Source organism: Triplophysa rosa, linkage group LG1, assembly GCF_024868665.1.
Source record: "Triplophysa rosa linkage group LG1, Trosa_1v2, whole genome shotgun sequence".
NCBI lineage: Eukaryota > Metazoa > Chordata > Actinopteri > Cypriniformes > Nemacheilidae > Triplophysa > Triplophysa rosa.
This window is the reverse complement of record NC_079890.1, coordinates 1,634,379-1,651,748: the sequence shown is the minus strand read 5'-3', so window position 1 is coordinate 1,651,748 and position 17,370 is coordinate 1,634,379. Positions and strand designations below refer to the sequence as shown.

At 37.5% G+C, this 17,370-nt stretch overlaps 1 protein-coding gene across 3 annotated transcripts in view; it reads right to left on the bottom strand.

Moving 5' to 3' along the window:
- Positions 1-17,370, bottom strand: part of arnt2 (aryl-hydrocarbon receptor nuclear translocator 2) — a 95,424-nt gene that overhangs the window by 64,116 nt on the left and 13,938 nt on the right. For all 3 annotated transcript variants that reach the window (XM_057338364.1, XM_057338356.1, XM_057338373.1), the window contains 3 exons: positions 8,719-8,821; positions 6,262-6,327; positions 1,625-1,710 (listed from right to left, as the gene is read on the bottom strand). In XM_057338364.1, coding sequence (XP_057194347.1) covers positions 1,625-1,710; positions 6,262-6,327; positions 8,719-8,821 — 255 coding nt within the window. The remainder of the gene's footprint in view (positions 1-1,624; positions 1,711-6,261; positions 6,328-8,718; positions 8,822-17,370) is intronic.

Genomic DNA, 17,370 nt, shown 5'->3' with positions numbered 1-17,370 from the left:
TCTCTCTCTCTCTCTCTCTCTCTCTCTCACCCCTCTCTCTCCCTCACCCCTCTCTCTCCCCCCATCTCTCTCCCCCCCCCCTTTGAAGCCATCGCTTGTCATGCTACAAGCTATTCATAATTGAATGTAGTTAAATTACAGTTAAACTGGTCATGTGAAAAATTACATATCAACCCTACAAGCCAGAGATCGACAGCAGAATCTTCCAGCAAAACAATGATCTCGCAGAAAAACAATAAGGATTTTCAAATAGAAATCTACAGATAATACAACTACTAAAACTAAAAAAGTAATTTATTATTTGTAAATATTATCATTTGTAATTGCGATTAATCGCACCCTTTTTTATGATTAACCGATTAATCGCACACGTATAGTGAAATTAAACATACACTATTTATTTTGTTTAACATGTTTATTTTAGTGCTGTCAATCGATTAAAAAATTAACTAACTAACCACACACAGCTTTTATGTTTTTAAATATACTTTTACATTCTAATAATTTCACATTTTATCTCCAAATTAATGTAGAAACAACACATTTCTTTAACAGCATCATTTAAGACTTTACTTAACTCGTTGAAGACTGTGCTTGCGAAAATACTAGACAAAATGTGCTTTCTGGCATAATCTTGTGTGTTTTTGTTCATTCAAGCATGAAAGAAATCATAATACTGGTGCTGTCTGACAGATTCTGACGCAGCCTTTAGCCCGTGTGTACACCAGACGGGACCGCTGTCGCATTGCGTTGAGCCGTGTTCCACAGCCAGAAGCTGTCAATCTATACTGGACGTGTCAAAACAACCAAAATAGTTTAAAGGCCTTTATATGAATAAGAGCGTGCTTATATAATGTAACGCTAGACAATGATGACTGAAAAAAACGGATGTTGCGTTAATGGCATTAAATATTTTTAACATGTTAATCTGAAAAAAAAAAACGCATTAACGTAAAAAAATATATGAATATATTTAGATAAAAAACGTAAAAATACGTAAGTGTATTCTAAATTATGTAAATTAATTTATATTATATTAAGTTTTGTATCTCCAAACGTATAATGTAAATTATACTATAATATTTTTATATCTAAAAAAACAGTTGTGATATTAATAGCCGTGATTATTGACATTGCGTTTATACTACACAAACGATAATATCGTGAATAATTTAGTGTCAGTATTTGGTTGACCATTCAGCATCGTAGCTGGTGCACATGAACATTTTCACACTCGCGTACCATTCACTGTCCCCAAAAGTGAAAACAAACTAAATTAAAGATGAATTTCACTCCTAGACTTGTAGCTTTCCAACAGATACCGCGATATGATTTACCATTACCGTGATACTATTGTTAAATCCGATGGTGACAGCCTCAACCACACTACACTTCTATATACCGCTAGTTTGATTATCTAAAAAAAACCAGTCTACTTCCTTCAGAAAACAACTAAGCTACTGTCTCCGTACAAACAAACTCTAGTAGCGTTAGCTGCTGCTAATTTACTTCCCTTATTTTCTCTCAGATTTTTGTGTGTTTTTTTTCATCTGCGAGTTTCAGCGGGGTTCTGTGGTTTTGAACAGAAGAAGATGGCAGTGTGTGTTATGGAGTGTGTTTGTACCCGCTGGCGGCCAGGCTTTGATGTATCCAGTACAGTGCACAACGGAGTACTGCGCCTCGCCCTCTTTAGACGGTCCCAGTCCGTTCCTGCAGGCCAAAGACAGAAAACAGAGTATGAAGCAAACAAAACCTGTCTGGGACTTGTGTTCGGTACTTCAGGATCTGCTTTAGAAACCCAGCACGAACCCTGACAAAAAAACGTTCCCTGTAGAGTCCCTCATCAAACCGAAACACACCAACACGACTCCATCTGTCCACATCAAGGTGCTTTCGTTCTGATGTTTATTTGAGCAATGGACATTTTTTATTTTAGATTAAGATGTTGTAGTTAAAGGCTGCTAGAGAAATTTCCTCTTGGTCATTGTTTCTACTCCATCTATCAAAGCACGTGTTTTTTTTTTAAACTTTATTTACACGCCAACTCTATTGAGCAACATCCATCTCTATCAAAGAAGACAATGGAATGTCTGTGGGGTCAAAGCAGGTCCAACATCTGACACCTGCTGAATTTTCCAGAAAAAAAACACATTTTTAACACAATCATCACATTAACCCGGGTCACGTCTTATCGCCAAGAGGTCTGTGCCAAATAAAGCTGTAACGTGAACATTTTTTGGGTTCAAACTTTGCCTCTTGCGTGCTCAGAAATGGCATCTAAATAGTGACAACTTGATCAAATAATTCACAAAAGATCTTAATACCATATATACCATAAGAACAACATGTGACACATGTGTGCCATCCATCAATTAGACATCTAAGACGTACAGAGTTCTGCATTCCAGAGCTGTCACACATCACATCAAGCTGTGGACAAAGAACATGCCTGGTGGGAGGGCAGGGGGTTAAACACGAGGGGTCAAATGTCAAATTACAGGAGAACATTGCCGTAACATTCCTAAGAACATCTTCCAGGAATTTTGTTTACTAGGAGATTAAGACATTTGATTTATACTGTAGTTTGTTTTTGCGAAAAGTTACACACGCAATAGGTTCTAACATTCTTAAGAACTACTTGTAGACCTTCGTTGTGGCTGACATGTGATTCCATATGTGCTCCTGGATTTAATTTTTGATTGATTTCTGTGACAGGAAGGTATTCATTATGCTTGCCATTAAATGATGTAGAACACTTTTTTAGACATCAGTTGGATTTGATGTTGTGCCAAACAGTAAAAGCAGCGTCTATTCATAATCTCCCACAGACATTTTCTCTACCTTTGCTGTTAATATGTTCGTGGGTACCTATTAACTGGTCCTGTTATTAAAGAGGGGGTAACGCACGCAGTTTCTGCCAATCTCATATTAATCTTGAGTACCCATACAGAAGTATTGCATACGTCGTGTCTTCGAAGAGTATTTAGCTTATCGCATTTAGAAAAGAGAGATACAGCTGTACGATTATTTCTGGAAAAAGACGAGCTGCTGGAGGCGTGCAGGGGGGGCGGAACTACAGCACGAGCACACAACACATCATCGCATTATCCCTTCGTGTTGTTTACATTATGCATGTACGTGCCGATTGCCAACAAATCACAGACATATGACTTAGTTTGACTTACCGCGTACGGTTCATGTCCGGCATCTTTTAGCACTGGGACCGCGCCATCTATCAGTTTCAAACCATCTCCAAATCCAGCGTTATATCCACCGTTTATATAACATCCATCACGAAAATGCAGTGAACAAACAAACACAGCTCAACTTCTCTCACTATCGCAAAAGTCACGATCTGCAGCTGTATGCCCACAGCGCAGACAATCTTGACGCAGCGCAGACAATCTTGATAAGCTTGCTCGTCGGTTGGTGCATGGATTGGCTATTTCTTTCGCCTTGCCGTGGGCGTGCTTTTCCGGGAGAATTGCCCAATAAAAGGAATAGGATCCCTGTTTCGTAACAGACTTAAAACAAACTTTCCGAAACAATTTGGAGTGCTGGTGGAGTGTATCAAGCACAGAAATACTACGTCATACGTCCAACTCGTTTTTAACAAGTTGACCATGTTAAGCACGAGAAGCCAGCGCGTTTAACATTGTGAAGAAGTCAGAATGCATGACATAGCATATTATCCCGCCTTTAAGTTTTGATTGTCCTTTACAGACTTGATCTACTGACAGAAAAGCAATATGATATACATTACTATGTCTTCAGAGGTGTATAAAGTACCTTAGAATGAGCTATTTCTATCTACATACACCGTGGGTCCCCTCGCATATAATTCGCCATGTTCTGTCAGCCGTCGTAGTGTTTCGAACGGGAGGGGTGGAGTGAGCGGTTGGTTGCAATTCGCAACCTTGCCGCTAGATTTTACTGACTGAACCTTTAAGTCGTAGATCTGATATTGGTTATGTGGAGAAAATATTATATTCATAACAAAACAAAAACATTTATTCAATAAAAATGTTTTGGAAATGAAAGACTTGGACTGAATAATGAAGAAAAAGCAGCCAATAAGAGGTCAGAAGAGTCATCTCAGGGCTAGATGCTTGATAAAATGACACATTTCTGGTTCTGGTTTTTTGGTCACAACTAAATTTCCAAAGTTACACTTGTGTTTTGTTGAGTTTTGATGAATTGTGATGATTTTACTATTTTTCAAATATATGAAAAACATTGAGTAAGAGACCCTAAACTTGGCACCAGTAAAATCACAGTGAATATTGTGCGTTACCATTTATACTACATATGTCTGTGACAAAGAAACATGGACGAAGGTGAGAATCTATAGTAGGACGTGCTTCAGTAAATCAACACGCCGTGAGAAAGACCTGGCCGTGCCTGAAAACACATTTGCACAAAACGCCCGTCTTGGCTAGTATTCACGTAAACAGACGGTTAAATCGCAGTATGTAAATATTGGGGAAACATTAAATGTGTGTCAAGTCTGATCTTTCTGTAAAAGATCTGCTCTTGATTGAACATTCATAACTTTCATAGCAGCGGAAATCATTTCAATTAAGACCAACGTATGTTCCATACACACAGCGAGGAATGCATAGTTGTTTTTAACGTCCGTTTACTTTTTCAATGTTCTGAACGTTGCTCGAATACATGATCCTGCTAGTTGGCACTGAAAAACGTCATTCGAAAAATAAACAACACATTGGTTTTTGGTTAAGAAAGGTTAACATTTGAAACGGTTGCTAAAGCTTGGAAGACATCTGATATGTTTCTCCCTTCCACTGACCCACTCGCACACATACACAAACAAGTCAGACTGGAACAGCCCTTCTGGAAACAATAAACGCTGCAGTGTTGTGTCCCGCTAAACCCACATCATTTCTGTTCAAATAAAACGTCAAAACAATCCATTTAGTCGCAGTCTCAGATTTAATGCAGGGGGAGGGATTCGGGCGAGTTAAACACAAGACGACTCATAAGAAGATGTCCCTGATAGCACACACATCTCAGAGACGTCTATATGATGTATGCGTGTACATCTCCAAGACGTATTTTTTTATTGTTGCATTGTATGCAATATGTCTCCAATATGTTTCCAGTCAGATGTCATATAGATGTCTGTAAGATGTTAAACATTTAGAATCTATGTAAAACTGCCTTTTCTAAGACGTTTATCGGATATTTTTACACACCACAGACATTTTACAGACGTTACCTGTGCTATCTGGGGTTATTGTTCCGGTTCACACCAAGAACGCTAACTATAAAGATAACAATAACAATAACGATAAATGTATTATCGTCCACACCAACGGGCGATAACGTTATATTTATTCTAAGTTCGCACGCTGTAGTTTCACATTTTGTACGTGCGAGCTTAGAATAAATATAACGTTATCGTCCGTTGAAAATGTTTCGAACTGATTTTGATTGGTGATCAATGTTTTATCGTTCATCAGCTACAAAACATTTATCTGTATCTTCATCATTAAAGTTGAGGTGTAGACTCTTAAACCTTATAGTTATTGTACTTATATATTTTTATAATATAAATAGTTATAGCTATCATTTTTGTCAGCCTGGACACTGTAGTGTGCTTGTTATGTCGTGACGTAAGGAATTTTTGGTGTGAACGGGCCTTTAGAGGATGTTTGGTTTTCTTTATATCATTTATGTGTCGTTGAAAAAACAGAAATTGTACAATTCTAAAGCAAGCAAACAGCAGTGAGCAGAGGCATTCGCTTGTTCTGTCGTGACGTAAGGAATTTTTGGTGTGAACGGGCCTTTAGAGGATGTTTGGTTTTCTTTATATCATTTATTTGTCATTGAAAAAACAGAAATCAAGCAAGCAAACAGCAGTGAGCCGAGGCATTCGTGACGTAAGGAATAATGTCTCCAGGTCCAACTATTTAAACAGGCTTTTACGAGCACGTTTTATTCATATCACACATTTACATATCAACTTTCATAAACTCACAGTGCACACTACAGTGTCCAGGTTGACAAGATTCTCTGACATCAATATTTTAATAATTCATAAAAATGAATGCCTGTTTGGCCATCTGGTGGTTTCGTTATGGAGATTGTGGTTTTTCTGTCGTTTTCCAGCATTTTTAAGTATATATCAGCATTTTTTGTTGTTTGCCTTTGGCATCTGATAGAGGGTTTGGACCCGAAAGCAGTGGTGCGTGACGTCGTACTGAACAAGCGGATAGTAAAAAGAATGAGAGTTTATACCTGTATCTCTTCCTCATACTGGATAAGCGATTCAGTGAGATGTGATCCAACGGTGCGCTGCCGCATCTAAAGAGACACAAACACAATCGCATTCATATCAAGTTTGTCATCATAAAACGGCAGGTGTACAAAGCCAATCGACCGGTTCATACAGACTCAGTCTTTGCCTTTGAACAGCTCCAGTTAAACTTAGTTACCTAAACTAAATGAGAAGTTCCGCCACAACATAATCAGGATAAAGACATCATTAAAATGTATCGGCCAATGATTCAGCAACAATGTCATAAAGACTTAATCCAAGATAAAGTCCAAAATAAAGAAACGCGTAATTTTATGTTTCAAAGAGAGATGGCGACAGAGAGTCAAAAGTTGCATCTTTACTTTTATAACTTACTGTATATAGTTTTAACAAGTCTGTGTCATTTATGTTCATTAAAGCGTGAATAATGTGCCACACACTTAAGATATTCCCAAGTAAAATGGCGTCTGGTTTTCTCATTTTGTAATAATTGAAAATGGTAATGTCCTCTGTATCAAGGCAATACCTACACAGTCATACGTCTTCATATTCATCAAGAAAATCAAATATGATTAATATGTAAAACGCAACATATGGCAGAAATCCGACAACCCAATCCATCAAAGTGAAAGACAATCATTCTCTGTGCAACCACTCAATATTAGCACTATAATAGTTTAACGTCTATCCTACACATCTACTGGTAATATAGATACATACAGCGTGCATATAACCGGTGCTCTACAGTAAAGACAAAATGTGTGACCCCAGACCCCTGACATCACTGTGACGGGCCAAATATTTACCATCTGTTCTAACTTGAGCTGTTCATCTCTTCCAAAATCACTTCTATTCGACCTGGCAGTACAAAGCTGTATGTCCCCCAGGTCTCCGTCAAAACGGTTTTATCACTCACCATGAATGCAAGTTATGCAAATCAACAGTTTGTGTGTTTTGGTTCAGGACAAGAAAGCAAGCATACACTTCTTTATCTCAACCACCCTTAAAAAAGAAGTTTATCTAGATGTGCTATTAGTATACTTCTTTAAAGGGAAAATAAGAAAGTATACACGTTCAGTGTACTTTTCAGAAATATACTCAACTTAAATTGACACGAAAGTATACCTGACTTTTGCTGACAGAGAAGTGTTAGTACAGTATATTTGGTCAATACTTGTATACTTTTTATTATTAAGTTTTAAATACTTCAAGTTGATATTCTAACAAGTCAACTTTGGGTGGAATGGGTAACATTAAATAAAAGACATGTACAACCGAAGCTGATCTTCGTTATACAGAGTGAACATAAGTATTTAGTATGCTAAAAAGTATATTTCAAGTTAACACCTAAATAGTAGTATACTTGGTGCAGCAAAAATACACAAATAGTAAACTAAGTATGATGTTACGTTCACTTACAAGTACAATTACTAAACTAGTAGTTGCTGAGAGTATACTTCAAAGTGTACTCTTGAAACTATTAAGTACACAATTGAAAGTTGTTCCGTTTCTTAACGATCAAGTACACCTCTAGCACAACATATGATTAAAATATTCTTCAACTTTACCCAAGTATACTTAATAAACTGAAGTTGTAGCATACTTGTTTTTTAAGGGTACACATCGTGACTCTAAACTAAGTTTAATGTAAAGTATTACAGAAGCAGCCCTATGGAAGACCTCTGGTTGTTTTGAGAGTCACGCTTCAGTGTTTATACACACACGTACAGTCGAACAGATGCGGTCATCCACCAACATACTGTTTCCATTTTCAAAAAGTGCCCTAAATAGAAACCGTTAAACAAACACATTCTTAGCTGATGTTGCTCATGTTTTACGTGCCGGATCGAGCGCAATGACATATGGAGCCAAATGATGCATTACTCTTGAATTACAACCAGCACGGACATTTGGGAAATCTGATTTTTCTCTCATTAAATATAGATTGATTTCAAAAGACACACTGAGTGGAAACACTCTTCAACATGGAAAAATAAATTTCGTTCCGCATTTCGAACATTTTTGAAGGAACGGCAACCAAAACGATTTTAGACAACAAGTTAACTCGCGTTCACGTCATGACTCAGAAATGCATTATGTATTTTGTTGTCCGAAATGTTGACACGGAGAATAAACTGCGATGATGGTAAAATTATGTTGTTATGGTTGGAATTAGAAAAGGGAACAAACAACTTTTAGTTACGCGGGTCAAATTTTCGGAATCACACATAGGAAGTTGCAAAGCAATTCACAAAAAACAGAACCCCATTGACTTCCATTGTATGAACGCAAAACCACCGAGACATTTCTCAAAATATCTTCTTTGGTGTTCCACTGAAGAAAGAGTCACATACAGGTTTTGACAGACATGAGGGGGGAATAAATAATGACCGATTCTTTTTATTTCTGGGTCCTATGATGAAGTCCGTAAACCGCACCTCATTCTGCAGATGAAGGAACGTCTGGAGCCCATACACATTCTCATAGAGGACTGCTGTCCTTCCTTCTTCACCGTCCCCGTCTTCAGGTCCAAAATACGTCCTGATGAAACACAAACACAGTCTCGCTGTTATTCTGCATCTCATAACAGACAAAAGTGGCCACAAACATGCACAGTAAAGATTAAAACCATCTCTTATTCAATTATGGCATCTGTTTCATTAAGAAACTAAAAACTGGTTTAATCCGAAACGAATGAAATCATGGCAGTTTTAAAAGAGCTTCCAGTGCAGAGAAATTGAGAACAGCCCGTGAATGTTTTCGACATAACAAAACAACCAAAACAAGTTATTCTGGGAATGCGGATACCTATAGGACAACGCGATTATCCAAGCCTGAAGTTATTTCCATAAACAAATTAGCTGACATGCCTTTCAGGGGAAACTGCGACGAAACGGTCTGGTGACAGCTGCTTTAGCCCTCGGGAGCAGATGTAATTGTCGACAAGTCTTTTTCTGCTCTGAAGGACAGACGCCAAGATCTCTGCGAGCGTTTAAAAGCTATTAATACTTCTCACGAAGACAGACGACCACATGACCACTAGAAGTTCAAGAACAACAAGAAAGAGGCACTCGCCCAACAAACAATTGAGTTGTAAACAACGTTGTGCGAAGCGAGATGTCGACACGGTGAGCCGGGCCAGACTATATTACAGAAAAACAAAAGCCAAATAACAAAGCAATAAGTCAGCCGTCCAGTGAGTTAAATGGAAAATGAGGTGGAAATGAAAAAAAAAAATTCTTTTTTCCAGAGAAATCGAAGAGCAGTTTAGCACCGTTGGATTTCGGAGATCAGGAATTTTTCCAAACTCCAACAATCCCGTCCAAAATCGCAGCGACTGACCTCTTCGCCTTTCCAACGCTGAACTTTCTTTGACTTTCTGGTTTGAACAACTTGTAGCAGTCAGATGGAGATGTTACGCGTCTTTGAGGAGATTTAAGTCAAGTTTGGCACGGAAGCTTCAAGATAACGCAGGAATGTAAAGACGTGTTTTAGGGTGTGATGATAGTTGTAAGTGGAACCAGACTCTCTGAGACCAACACTAACAACCACACTGAGGCAATATATTCCATCTTCATTTAAATGACCTCACATAAAAAATAATATCGGACGTTTGGCCCCAATTTTGGGGAACCTGGTTGGGAAAGCGTAACCAGTTTTACCGTAAGCGTCTTTGATCGCACCTCACTCAATCGTCTTGTTTGGACTGGCGCCAGTCGTGTGTTTTGGAGTTTGGGTATTTTGAAGCGCTGCGTGGGCTTGGATGACCGTTACTCAGCCTCGTGCTTCCCAAAGCACGGCTCAGCAGGTGGGGTTTGCTTTGGAGCGGGTCTGAGCCCTGTGTGAAGTGGGTAACGGGACATAAAAACGAGCGAGCATCTTCAACGCGACGAGCTCCTCCCGTTTCAACTTCATGACCACCTGAAAGGGGATCTGAGGACAACGCTCCTGGAAACGAGGAACGCTCGCCAGTCCTGCCAGATCGGTCTCGGAACCACGGGAACATCCAAGCAAAACCCTAAATCTGTCGAGAAGAAAAAGGCACCCCACAAATAAGAGTGGAATCTGGGCAACGGCTCTTTTCATTAGCATCACAGAAAGCACAGGGGGCATTCCTACGCCACCGTCATGGCCCAACTCAGACACCGCTTCTCATCTGCGAACAAGTATATCGCCATTGTTTTATACATGGACGGCATCCCATGCCACCAACGACAGCCAAACTAAATACTGAGGCGACAGTCACTTTCCACACGACTGCGACGACGTGAGAACAAACAAATAACGCTGCCAGAAAAATTGAATCCAAATGAAAAGTTAAGCATGAATGGAAAATGTATGTTTGGGAAAATAAAGCAAAGTAAAAGTCAGTTTTATCAAGTTTTGGCATTTATGTTGTCGCTCGATGAAATGATGACATTTTTTTGTGTAGTCGTACACTATGATCACACTTGCAAGGTTCGATTCAGTCAATATTGAAAAGTACAACATAAAATACATAACCTATGGTAAACATATTCAATTCTTTCATAAAAATGTATGTTTTTGGTAGATGCTTTTAAGTAAAGTGCTTTCAGGACATTTACTTTAGCACACTGTAAAATTAATTTGTTGTTTCAACTTAAAAAATTAAGTTACCCCGCTGCCTTAAAATTTTGCGTTAATTCAACGTAAAAATATTAGTTATAACATGAATTTGATGCAAAATTGTTGTGTTAACTAATATTTTTAAGTTGAATTAACGAAAATCTTAAGACAGACGGGTAACTTAATTTTATAAGTTAAAACAACAAATAATTTTTACAGTGTAGCGGATGTGTTCCCTTAAAATCACACCCTAGGCATGCAAGGATATCATATTTTCATACCACAATACTAGTCGTGAATTATCGGGGTATGTGGCGTTGCCGCGATATTATAATTTTCTGCAAAATGGGGTTAAAAAAACGTTTATAGTTTTCCACTTAACAATTTTGACAACTTAAAAAACCTTTAATATTTCAACATATATCTTTTAATCATTACAAATAAATAAACATGTTTAAAGTAACCAACTAATTCAAATGGACAAGAATAATAGTGAACGGAACATTTTCAACCAATATTTTCTGGTCTGGCATGTTTTTGTCCTAATAAAAATGTATAATATTAGCATTATATATTCTGTCTCACTATTACATAATCCATGTTATGCTTTAGTCACTCTCTTGTTTAATTTTTACTCAAAGCTGGAAGCATTTTCATTCAGCCCTTTATACACAACGTGTTGTAAATCTGAACCGGTTTGGAAAGGAAGCTAATGTGGATTCTTCAAATCGAAACAATTCAGGTAACAAGGTACTTTCAATTATTGACACTATTTTTAAGTGTGCACGATAACAGCATCATGCGTGTTCATTATCGCAATATATTGTAGACAGCACATGTATTTTCAAGACCTTGGTGTTGCCAACCCATTGATCTACCAGTTGAGCGGGAACACATTCGTTTCAATGAGCATATCCAAATCACCACCTCAACTTTCTGGTATATACGCACCCGCCGCCCCCCATTAGTCACTCGTTTTTATTTCACGTTACAGCTCATAGCTCATAAGATTCGCAAACAGGTTACGCACTCCGGCTACAGGCAACCCTAACTAATTTGCGCATTTTTCACGTGTCGTAATGTCCCCCGCGCATTTGAGGGCGCTAGAATAATTGATGAGAGAATTTTTCATTTCGCCGCCGCGAAGATGAAGTGCATTGCGAAGTCTGATAGTTTAGAGTCGGTGACTCATTGCATTATGCGGATAACGAATGTTATGTCAACGTGTCTCTAAGCGGCCAAAGAAATGCCTCCCAAGGGCTATTCATTATACTTTAAAACACAACATATAATCAATTGCGTGTTCCAAAGAAAAAGTGCTTTTTTATTCGATTACTTTAAAACCAATTTTAAGTTTAGACCTGCAATGCAAACACATGAACAACGCCTGATGCTGCGATTTATCATGGATTAGAATGCACTTTAACTGTAAATACAATTATGTACGAAAAGACACGATATGATACAATACGCTGCTTATGCGTAAATGAATACATGATGTAAGCTGCCCATTTTCTGAGATATGGACATTGCAATGACACAGTCGCCTCTGATCGCATTCGCATTTATCTAGATGTAATAAATTCATAATAAGACATAAAAAGGCTCACATTTGATGTCGTGTTAAGAATACATAATGCACGTCAAATGAGGTGTATTTGTGTTACATATGAATAAGTAAATGGCGATATTATGTAGCGATCTCGCAGACAGACACACACAAAGCAGGCCGAATCACTCTTAATCAATTATGTATGCAGAGCCAACCCGGAACATTCCAGCACATTAGTCCCGAGGAGAGTTTGAGACATGGAAACCATCTCCCTCGGCCGTTTCATTTCATCGCTCCATCACCGAAACTTACGAGGTTATCAAAACCTCATCAACAGCTGCACGTCTCAACCCAAATATTTCATCTGGACCCCTGGTGAAGATGGAATCTTTTCTGGAGATGCACTTTTCACGTCTCTTTTGCGAACGTCGGCAAATGTGTTTTCATTACAAATGAAACAAATCTGTAAAAAGCATTTCAGCATAAAAGGCTCCGCGTTCGAGCTGCCATGGACGCCACGTGTCTGTGCAAATCCTGATGGTTGATGTTTTCCAGTCACGATCTGAGAGCGTTCCAAAGAACATCTTGTGCGCTTTAATGGAGACGACGGAATCTGACCTTTCGTACAAACATGCCCCAATGTCACGAATTGGCTTACATTTCAACGCCGGACCTAAAAATAGTGCACATCTAAAGTATTACTTCCATGTTTTGTGTCGGTTTTAAAACGGTCATAATCTCCCGTTTTATTTGCAGGTTTACATTAAACAATCACAGATTTTCTGTGTTCATTTTTGATCAAATATAAAAAGATCAATGTGCTTCGCAGGTCAGCCGAATCGAATACCATTACGCACCTGAAATCTGAATTCAGGTGGCTGTTTGCATATCAAGCGAACTCTCTATGACTGTGTGGCTTTGACCTCGTGTCTTACATTATAATGTGACGGCTACGACCGCTCCTCTCATAATAACCATCATCTCTGTTGTTGGTATAATGAAGTGTGACAGGTCCCTGCCTGCGCGTGGCCGGGTGTGAAGATGCTTTATGATGTGGGTGGATGTCCTCATGCGCTCGAATGAAAGTTTTAATAAAAGCAAATGCGAACGGAGTGACAAAGGGCTGTCCGAGACCACGCTGGCTCTCCTTTCGGCAGACGCCATAATTGAATTTTACAGTCAATGCACAGCTTAACGGATACTCCGTATACTCACAGAAATAACACTGATTATTTCATTTTTGGTTGGGTTAAAAACCTGTACGAACACGATTGAATAAGCAAATAAACATATATATGTCAAATAATTAAAACATATAAATGGAAAATTTTAACTAAAAATGAAATATCATACAAAAAAAAAACGTTTAGTCACTGGCTATGTTTTGACTTACTATTTTGAAATGTATGCATGAAATACCAGAATGACTTCCTACAGTGATCTCGTGTATTTTGACTCTCTATTTGGTAGGACTGCAAAATTTCTACATATAAAATTGGAATAAATATGCAGAACAGCCGTCTATGAAATAACAAACGGATGACAACATGAGGTAAATGACGTCATGTGACTACATGTGACACCCGTTGCGTTCTGTAAATAAAACAATTCTTCAAGTCAACAAGAAACGATCGCAAACCATTTTTATATTCATATATATATATATTTAGAGACATTCTTGAATAAAACAAGATATTCGATGGCAAACAATTATTTTCCTTATTAATTCGAGCATAAATAGTAGGTGTTAAGGATGAAAAAAATGAAGAGGGATTCGTGACATCAGCCGGGTTGAAACGGGATATTACATATATATAAAAGCAAATATTTAATTGAAACGATGTGCAAGAAAATTAACTAGCGTACCTGTTGTATTATGAAAATAGCATTGATGTTTACTTCGACTATAGAACTAAACAGTTTTAACTGTAAACTTAAACTGAAATCAAATCAATGCAATCAAAACTAACTTATGTAAATATTGAAAATGACATGCAAATAAACGCAGGATGCTTTGATGAGTATCTAATGGATTGGGTTTTTCGCATCTTTCCAAATAAGGAAAGGAAGCTGAGCTTGATTTGATTTTTCTTTAATCTGAGAAGAAAACAAAGCCCTGTGGTTCAGTCAGAAAGGGAGGAGAGATCGTCTCAGAAGTGTGTGTCTGGCGCCCTCTAGTGAACAAACACGTTTTCTGTAGGGACCTTCATCCTTTGTGTACATCAAATGCTATAAATAAGTACAATGACCAAATAAGCGGATCTTTGTATTGAATGTCGGATGAATGTCTTATTGTCCAGTACACAACCATGTAGAAAGAGCGTCTATAGCCAGCCTGCACTGAGATTCATTGAAAATAATGAAAATGAAGCTGATCAGTGGCAATATGTTTGATCATACATCTGTATTTTATAAGCTCGGGCACCTCGTAGGCAACAACCTTAAAAGGCAACATCCTAATAATGTCACGGGTATGCGATTTCGGACACAGGACAACTTTGTTTTGACCCAAAAAAATCCACACCTCGTCAAAACATGTTCAAACTCATCAGCGTGTCCCGCAAAGCTGAACTCTTGGTAAACCGACAAAGGATCATCTCTCTGGCAAAAACAAGTCCGCCGCATGCCGACGCCAGACCTCACTGGAACTGGAAAGTGTGGTGTGTTAATGGTAAAACAAACATCGTCCAAAGACACCAGAACATTTCTGTCAGAGCATCTGTCTATGATCAGAAACCTAAATAAGATGATGACAATGACCTTAATCTCAAACAGAGCGAAGAAAACAGTACGGCGTGCACGACTGAGGGCCAAGTCAAAGTTCTGACCTCCGTGTGATTGATATGTTGTGAAGTTTCTGCAACGGGCCGTTCAAACAAGACATGCCGAGATCTACATGAACTGAAACCATTTGTGTGGAGCATCTGGCTGATTTAATTCAGATTTTGGCCAATAAACCATCTCTCTTTATTCAAGTTCACATTCCTTTTGTATTTTTATTCATTTCTGTCTTTCCATATTTGTTCGGTAACGCCATGATGCTGTAAAGTGCCGTGTGTGCTGTTAAATCCATCTGTCTTGATTTAGCATGATGTAAATGAAGATGAATTCATAATTAAAGAGACACACGTGGGTTCATCTTAAAGGAAGAGTTTACCCAAAAATGAGATTTCAGTCATCACTCCAAACCTGTATGCTGTTAATGTGTTCAGCTACAGTGAATAGTGATTCTGATGTTTTATTTTTACGTATCTAAAGCTATGAGAGTTCAGTTCTTTGGTCACAATCGATATTGTTTCTCTATATAGTTATATAGAGTTGTGGACTAGATTATTCTCTTAATTTTAATCATATCTAGTAATAATAATAATATTTATTGTTATTATTACTATTATCATTATTATCAATGATAATGTTCATATTAGTATTATAATCTATACAATATTATTATTTTTGTTGTTATTATTATTATTAATTACAATATTCGTATTTAATAATAATACTAATAATAGTAATAACTACTATAATAATAATAATCTTAGTAGTAGTAGTATCATTATTATGAATTAAAATGTCCATATTAGTTTAATAATCTATACTGCAATAAAATCAACAACAACGATAACAATTATTATTATAATTATATTGTTATTAGCACTAACAATAATTATTATTGTTGTTGCTAGAATTATTATCATTATTGTCATTAGTGAGACATAAGCGTGAATAAATAACATTTTTATTTTTATACAACACTCCTCTTATTTCTATTCTTAATGACGACTAATGCAAAGTGTTTGTATATGATCTTCTCTCCACAGTGTATATCCCAAATGTTTACTGCGTTTTTATGCTTATTGTATCTTCCACCAATAAACTTGAAAAAAATGAACCATGGAAAAACACTAGGCTTTCTAATATTAAAGCCACAATATGGAAGAATTTTGTTCAAATATTCCATATCGTGGCTTTAAGTTCATTAACTGAATTCTCAACACTTGTTCTTGTTTCTCAGGTTTCTCACAGCTGATTAAAGTTTCCACCGATTCTCTCAAACATTAATGAGGTGAAACTATTGAACAGGCCTGAATGTTCCCCGTTGCCCAATATTCTACATCTCTGTAGCATTGCATTTGTTCCCAGAGCTTCACTTTATTAAAAACATTAAAAACTTTAACTAGTTTTACATGAGAATTTTCCAACCTCTCTCTGAACCTTTCTAAAGGCTGTTACTGTACCTTTAAGTGAGCTTTGATTTGATTGGCTAAACACTAAATGCTTGTGAAACTAGCAGCAATAGCCTAATCATATTGTTAAAAACAAAGCAGTTTTTGCATCACTGATATCAAGAAATGCAGAACCAGTGGACTAATAAAGCGGTAAATCGCATGTCAGGACATCAAATGTGACCCTGGATAAAATCTTTTTTAAAGTCTTATGGGTCAATTTTTCAAAATTGAGATTTATACATGACCTGAAAGCTGAATAAATACGCTTTCCATTGATGTACGGTTTGTTAGGATCGGACAATATTTGGACAGATGCAGCTATTTAAATCTCTGGAATTTGAGTTTGCCAAAATCACCTTTAAAGTTGTCCAAATTAAGTCCTTAACGTAGCATATTACTCACAAAAATGAAGTTTTGATATATTTACGGTAGGACATTTACAAAATATCTCCATGGAACATGATCTTCAAGTAATATCCTAATGATTTTTGGCATACAATGTTTTGTTGGCTATTGCCAGAAATATTCCCGCGCTACTTAAGACTGGTTTTGTGGTCCAGGGTCACAAACGGTTCCTGATGCACAAAAACAGCAGGTTTCATCCATCATTCAGGCAAACATTTACACTTTCTGACGAAATTAATTGAATCGATCTGTATATTAGATACTCAATGAACAGATGAATGATGTCATCAGGTTTGCAAGTTTTCTAGTCAATTTTC